This window comes from Triticum dicoccoides, chromosome 1A (assembly GCF_002162155.2).
Source record: "Triticum dicoccoides isolate Atlit2015 ecotype Zavitan chromosome 1A, WEW_v2.0, whole genome shotgun sequence".
NCBI classification, from domain to species: Eukaryota; Viridiplantae; Streptophyta; class Magnoliopsida; order Poales; family Poaceae; genus Triticum; species Triticum dicoccoides.
In genome coordinates this window covers 199881774-199889822 of record NC_041380.1, presented here as the reverse complement: position 1 = coordinate 199889822, position 8049 = coordinate 199881774, and the positions used below count along the sequence as shown (strand labels likewise).

General features: G+C 45.4%; 1 protein-coding gene across 1 annotated transcript in view; it reads right to left on the bottom strand.

The window, feature by feature from the left end:
- The window catches only part of LOC119277794 (probable metal-nicotianamine transporter YSL3), a 109954-nt gene extending 106071 nt beyond the window's left edge, over positions 1-3883 (bottom strand). The window contains exon 1 of the mRNA XM_037559147.1: positions 3498-3883. Coding sequence (XP_037415044.1) covers positions 3498-3834 — 337 coding nt within the window. The 5' untranslated portion in view covers positions 3835-3883. The remainder of the gene's footprint in view (positions 1-3497) is intronic.
- Between the last annotated feature and the right edge of the window lie 4166 nt (positions 3884-8049).

The following is an 8049-nucleotide window of genomic DNA, read 5'->3' as shown; positions in this document are numbered from 1 at the left end:
TGCTCCTCTGAGTGTTGGTCTGAAACGGGCAGCCTGCGGGGCCACCTCGGGGAAACTCGAGGGCTGGTTTTACTCGTAGCTTGACCTATCTGAGTGTGCCCTGAGAACGAGATATGTGCAGCTCCTATTGGGATTTGTCGGCACATTCGGGCGGTGTTGCTGGACTTGTTTTACCATTGTCGAGGACGTCTTGTAACCGGGATTCCGAGTCTGATCGGGTCTTCCCGCTAGAAGGAATATCCTTCGTTGACCGTGGGAGCTTGTGATGGGCTAAGTTGGGACACCCCTGCAGAGATTTGAACTTTCGAAAGTCGTGCCCGCGGTTATGGGCAGATGGGAATTTGTTAATGTCCGTTTGTAGAAAACCTGAAGTTGACCTTAATTAAAATACATCAACCGCGTGTGTAACCGTGATGGTCTCTTTCCGGTGGAGTCCGGGAAGTGAACACGGTGTTGGAGTTATGCTTGACGTAGGTTGTACTACGATCACTTCTTGATCATAGTTTCTCGATCGTGCTTTGCCTTCTCTTCTCGCTCTCATTTGCGTATGTTAGCCACCATATATGCTAGTTGCTTGCTGCAGCTCCACCTCATACCTTTACCTTACCCATAAGCTTAAATAGTCTTGATCGCGAGGGTGCAAGATTGCTGAGTCCCCGTGACTCACAGATACTCCCAAAACCAGTTTGCAGGTGCCGATGAGTCCGTGCAGATGACGCAACCAAGCTCAAGGAGGAGCTCGATGAAGATCTTGTCCTTTGTGTTGTTTCGTTCTAGTTGATCAGTAGTGGAGCCCAGTTGGGGTCGATCGGGGGACCTTGTCGCTTTTGGGGTTCTTCTTTTATTTTGGTTCCGTAGTCGGACCTTGATTGTATTTGGATGTTGTAATGCTTTATTCATGTATTTGTGTGAAGTGGCGATTGTAAGCCAACTATGTATCTCTTCCCCTTATGTATTACATGGGTTGTGTGAAGATTACCTCACTTGCGACATTGCTTTCAATGCGGTTATGCCTCTAAGTCGTGCTCCGACACGTGGGAGATATAGCCGCATCGAGGGAGTTTCATTCTCCATCTTAGAGCTCTTGGCCAACAATTGGGACCTGGCTTTATGATTTCTCTCTCTCCTCTAGAATAGGATTACTAGCAGTGTCTTATTGCCTTCATCCCGGTGATATCGAAGGTAGAGGAGTCTATTACCTGGCCCAACTCCCCTTTGGCAAATTTACTTTCAAGTCCTTGTATTCCAGGCTGATTTTGGGCAATCCTACCTCTAAGTATAAGCCTATTCGGCATGCTAGGATTCCTCCTAAGATCAAAATCTTCTTCTGGCAAGCCATTAGGGGACCTCCCCCTATGGCGGCTCAGATCTGTAAACGTAATGGGTCTGGCTCGAACCAGTGTGTGCTTTGTTCTACTCTGGATGATTCGAATCATATCTTCTTTGGTTGTATCTTCGCCAAGGTGACCTGTGTTGCATCAGATCTTGGTTGGGGGTGTCCTGGGATCCCTCTTTGTTTCTCAAGTTGTGCCTGCTTTCAACTGGCCTTGTGGGCATTAACAACCACTTCTTCTACTTGGGGTTTTATTGGTCTGTGTTGGTCCCTATGGATGACTAGGAACAAGTTTACCATTGAATATGTGGTTCCTAACAAACCTGTTGATTGCATGTTTAAAATGTGCTTGTCTATGCAGCAGTGGAGGTTATTGATTGAAGTTGTGGATCATGATGCCCTGGGTGTGCTGATTGCGAAAGTTCGTGCTTCGGTTGTGTCCCTTGCTCTACAAAATTGTGACGGCCAAGCTTAGTCTTAGTAGATCATCTTCTTTTGGTAGTAGATTGTTGGCCAGTGTGCTAGTTTCTTCTCGTCTAGTCTGGCCTGTGTGTCGTGAACTATATTGGCCTGTGTGCTTTCCCCCACTCTCTATTTGATTGGTGTTTGGTTTTGCATTGCTCTATTGTACTTTCTATGGTGGCTTTATTTATAAAGTTGGGTGTATGCCTTTTCTCTAAAATAAAGTATCTATTATTTCTATTGAATAAAATTTTGGGGTTTTATTTCAAAAAGCCAAAGTGTCGATCATTTATTTTTCTGGAAGTGTAATTTTGTTTTTAAATACTTCCTCTACATATTAATTAAAAAAATTGCAGCTTAAATTGAAGTTAGATATAGAGAGAATCTAAGAAATGACCCATAATTCTGTCTATGTTCTGAGACATTTTCAGCGCGTTGTGTAATTATGTTTTTTTTCTCTGATGGCATGTAGTGAGGTTATTGGGTGTTTCCAGTTCGGCACTTAAGCGCCGATTGGCCAACGAGCGCCTAAAGGCGCTTCAATTTGGGCTCGGCCCATCTTGCTATTTTTCTGTTTTCTAAAAAGAAAAGTTGAGCTGCGCTGCGATGGATTAGAACCTCCGACCACCTGCTCGAGGGGAGGCTGCACTAACCACCAGAGAGATGCTACCACATGTGCTTAGTTTCACATTCTTCAGCATTTCCTTCTATGTCTTTTTCTCTTTTCTTTTTTTGTTTTTCTTTCTATTTTGGAGTAATTTTGTTCGGCACTTTTTTTCCTAAATTGAATGAACTTTTTTTTCAATAAAACAATAATTTTTTTATATTCGATGAATTTTTGTCAAATCTGATGAACTGTTTTCAAAACTGATGAACTTTTTTGAATTCGATGAACTTTTTTCAAAATCGATGAACTTTTTTGAATCTGATGAACCCTTTTTTGAATTCAATGATTTTTTTTGAAAAACGATGAACTTTTCTCAAAATTGATGAACTTTTTTGAATTTGACGAACTTTTTTTTGAACTCGATGAACTTTTTTTTTTGAAAAATGATGACTTTTTTCAGCATCGATGAACCTTTTTTAATTTACTAAACATCTATTAAATTTTGATGAACTTGTTTTGTAATTTACATTTTGTTTTTTCAGATAATTTATTTTGGGTGAACGTTAACGTTTTCCTACATGAAAAGGTTAACTACAAATGTTTTGTAGTGGTGGACAACAAAATTAGTTCGTTCTAGCGGTTAGTGCGGTGCGCTCACAGCAATGTGATCGTGAGTTCTAGTCCCAGCGATCCCTAATATTTATGTCATTTTTTCTTCAATAGCGAATAGTGTTGAGCGAGCAAGCACGCGTTGGGCCGGCCCAAGTCGCGGCTGCGTGAGCGCCCTTCCGCGAAAGGGCGCATGCAACGCTGCATAGGAGCTCCCAAGTAATTGTGCAGGGTTGAGACAAACAACAGGGACAGAGAATAAATGGCAGCATTTTACATTGGTGCCTTGCCTCGCGGGCCCGTACAACAAATTCAAATCAGAAAAGACATACTCCACAAGAAAACTACAGACAACATCCAGGACAACAGTCATTGGTCGGGTCTTGAAGAAACCGGAAATAACTATGACCCGGCACTCTGATCTTGAGAATGACAGGGAATCAAATCTCAGCAACAGAAGAAGCAATTGAAGTTATATATGCTTACCAGTGATGGCCAAGTTGATGACTGTAACGACGGTGGTCAGCACCAACAAGTTCTCCTGGCGCGTGAACGGCGATGTCGGGAGGCCGCACGTCCGAACCAGGCTGATGAACCACTTGAGTAAGGCGAAGCTGAGGACGCTGACTGCCATGTTCATACCAGGTACCACGCCGGTCGACATGTGGATCTTCAGGATCACGAAGGAGAAGACGATTGAGAGCACCACCGAGACGATCACTGCCCGCGGTGTCACCTGCTCCCATAACCCGGGCAATGGCTGCTTCTCGAACGCCCTCTCCACAGACGCCGCCAACAACGGGTCGCCGATCGTCGCGTCCATTGCGAGTCACCGACTATGTACGGCGCCAACTCCAGGTCTCCACCGAGCGAGCGAGTTTGGTGGGATTTCTAAAGTTTCCTAGTGGAAGAAGGGGTCCCATTCTTGGGTTCCTAGTTCTGTAGGAGCCATACGTTTGATTGCAAATGGTGAGAGGTGCGGAGGAAGTGTAGCCTGGGTTGAGCAAAAATAGCATGCATGAACACATATTTTTTACTAGAACATGGACTTCTATTTCAATCAAAAAGTTCAACGACATTACATAAATCTCACGCAATCTGCCTAGCCAATGTTAGCATTGCACTGCCTTCTAGAGAGCATGGCCAGCTGCCTGACAAGAGGGCCCGCGTGCTGTCGACCAGATACGACCCAAGCGAGTGGTGTGTGTGAGGGTTATATAACTAGTGGCCATTCTCTGTGGAAGGTAGTGAATTGGTACACGACTGGGCCGTCGGCTTGTAATGTTCTCCGTCTTTGTTACCTCCTCTGCAAGATGAACAGGGCAGACGAGTTGAATTCGAGATGCCACCATGCTTGAATTCCTGATGCCTAGCTCGTACTTCACAATTTGTACTCAGAGCCTGTAGCGACCTGACCCAAATGGATCAAGTCTCTATGCTTAAGTGTCATCTTTGAATCGGTATGCTGATACACACAGTACTTAAGAATTTATAACAGAGTGCAATCACATGTAAAAAGTAACGTAAATACTATTACCTCAGTCCGTATAGTAGAAGTAACAACAAAGTTGTGGAGTCCCAACAAAACCAACGACAAAGTTGAGTGTAGACATCGTAACCCTAACGTATCACTTACTCGTCGTATGATTCCTGCTACATGAGATGTGCAGTCGTGTAGGTTAGTACATTGAATGTATTCGAAATTTTACACCATAGAATAATAATGTAAATATCTATCTCTATATGCATATTTGGTTGGTGCAGGCTCTATGTTTAATTTTGCATAAAGCTAATTTTTCCCTACAACAAAGGAATAAATTTTATTTTACTACCAAGTTTATGTCAATATTGGGAAGGTTTCTCCAACTCAATCCCAAAATTCCCAAATTATTAATAACCCAATACATTAATTAAATAAAGTGATGAGATCAACCAATAATTCACTTCCAGATACTCAAGTTGTCCATAACCGGGGACACAACTGATAATGATTATTTTGTACATTCTGCAGAGGTTTGCGCACTTTTCCCCACAAGACTCGATCTCCTCCGTTGAATTCCTCGCACTTACTGATGTTTGAGAACCGGATGATCGAGACATAGTCTTTCCGAAGAGGTCTCCTTAACCGATAGATAGGCTGGTACACCTACAATCCCCTACATCTGCTATCCGATCATGGAAAGGTTTCCCGCAACTTACTCAACTATGCCAGAGCCCATATTAGCTTGTGGATGCACACGGAAGCGTCTAGGCATGAAATATCGTATGATCCCTTTGAGTCTGGGTGGCATTCCATAAGGTGATCACACGGGTACTCCGGGATCCCCTTGGGCAAGCACTGGTTTCTCCGGGTTCCCGAGCAAGCCACTGGTTTCTCCAGGGTGCCCCAACCATTCCACCTAAAGGCCTAGATGTGTGTTGATGTTGCCACCTTAAGTTACCCTTAATTATTATTTCTCTCATAACTTGCATAAATCTCACATACCAATCCCCGTCTACAAGCATGGCTAAGCAATATATAACATAATGAATAATCCCGGGGTGTTTCAAGGATCATAGGTTCCTACCTCAAGAACTACATAGCAAAGCCCAATTCCCAACCCTACTCATGCAAATTTGTAAGAGTGAACTAATGCATAGTAAAACTGGGTATAGAAATGATGCAGAGCATCCTATGGACATCACCATGTGAAGAGTTCATTCGGCAAGTGACACGTGCGACATCTACTTCACAAACATAAAAGGTGAATCCTCTCCTTTACACGTGCTCACTTGACCCCTTCGAGGATGGTATACTACTTGACCCTCCATCGTGCATGCATAGGTATTTTCGGAGCTTCACGGATGACGAGGAGGAGTGCAAGCGCCAAGGATCACCTACACCATCCGCGAGGGAAGCATGGAAGAGAAGGAAGAAGAAGCCTGGACAAGCTTCAGCAAAGCCCGGAACTTCCGGCCACTGCCCGGAACTTCTGGCCACCGGAACTTCCGGCCACCGGAACCGCCGGCCATCCCGGAGCTTCCAGCCCTGCTGCACCGAAGCCGTCCGAGGGTGTGCCAACTCTCTGGATAGCCCGGACCTTTGCCCGGAACCTCCGGCGCCCGGACCTTCCGGCCGTCCCCGGAACATCCGGCCCTGCCTGCACGCAGACACTCGGGCCGAAGCCCATGTACCCTTTCACCCCTCACATACCCCTTCGTGGACCTAGACTATATATACTCCTCCACCTCCTCCTTTATAGGGTCAGCATTGTGATAGCTCATTTGAGAGATAGAGCTACGCTCATCCATATCGGATCTCCTCCTTGCGAGAGACCTCAGTCTCTTCGAAGAAGATCCCTTTGCATTCAAGCCCCCTTTCTAAGGGAAGATTCCCCCCGTGGATTCAAGACCTCCTCACAGAGAAGACCGGCTACCTATGTATCGTCCCTAGTTGATTGTGGATCCTGTATCTTCTCTTATGTATTTGAGGATCTAGCACATGTGTGACTATTTCTTGTTGGTTGAGTGATTCTCTCGTGTTTCCCCTCGTGATTTCCCTCGTTTTCCCTCTTGTGTTCTTCGCGGGATCCGCTCCTTTCGTGAAAGATCGGGCCACTAGGGTTCTACCCTACATCATCTTGGTATCTAGAGCCACGTTGATCACGATTTTGGAGCCTCCCCTCTTCGTTTTCTAGCCTAATTTTCTTGTGTTCTTCCCCAATTTTGAAAATCCCCACCAAAAATAGCCCCAATTTTTTTTTGTGATTTGTTGGTTTGACGATGTTTTATTGATTTTGATCCATGGATTCGTTGTGTCTCAAGTGGATCTAGCATTCCCCATCTTTTCCCCCATTTCTATCCATGAAATCTTCCCAATTTTGACCGTGAAAATCGAGTTTTTCCGCCCCCATTCTCAGATCTGGAATTTATGGTTCGTCCCGGAAGAAATTCCACGACCCCCGGAACTTCCGGACTTCCCCTGGACTTCCGTCCCCCGGAACTTCCGTCCCAGCCCTGGAACTTCCGGGCTAAGCAGAAAGTTTACCCCAAAAATTCCCAGACTCCCTGCAGTTTTTTCGCGACCCCCGGAACTTCCGGCCACCCCCCTGAACTTCCGGAGCTCGGAACTTCCGGCCCTAGGCCCGGAACTTCCGGCCTAACCCGAAACATTACACAGAATTTCAGCATCAGCCTTCTTGACCGTTTTCATCACAACTTTTCACTCCGAACTCCGATCTGAGTGTTCTTTGGCTCGTTTTGAAGCTATCGACGTGCCCGAGGACCTCACCTTGGTTTCACCACCTTTTGACACAATCAAATTTTGTGAATTTTGGCATCTTTGCCTAGGGCTTCCACCACATCATCTGCTACACCACCGTAGACTTCCGCAACCAAACCAATTTTGTTCCCCATCGCATATGTGGTTGCTTGAGGAGTGATTTGAGTCTCCTAAGGTGTCTAGGCTACTTAGGGACGGTTGCTTCTTCATCAACCACCACCACCACCATAACTTCCGCATAGGCTTAACAACCATACAATTCTTACACCCCAACCTAACCCAATTTTGTTTGTGTTGTGAGTTGTGTCTCCTAACGTGTTTCGGCTACTTAGGGACTGTGCTTCCAACTCCGACTCACATAACCCAATAACCCTCCACTTCCGCATTGCCTACTCGCATAACCCATCATTGCATTGCCGCGATCCCATTGAGCTTCCGCAACACCACCACCGCATCCCACTACCACCATTTGACATTTGAGATTTTGAGTTCGCGGTTTTTCCGTTTCCTAAGGTGTTTCGGCTACTTAGGGATGAGTCTCCATCATCTTGGTATCTCCATCAAGATCACCGCCACTCATCATCGACACGGACGGTAACCTCCATATCATCTTGGTATCGTGGTATCCCTCCATTGTATATTCCCTTGCCATTGCATTGATAACCCCTAGCCCATTTTGCGTCACTTGCCTATCGAGACTAGCCATTTGAGTATTGCCGGCAACGTTACTTGTGCACATTAGTGATTTACACCATAGATTGCATACATACCATACCA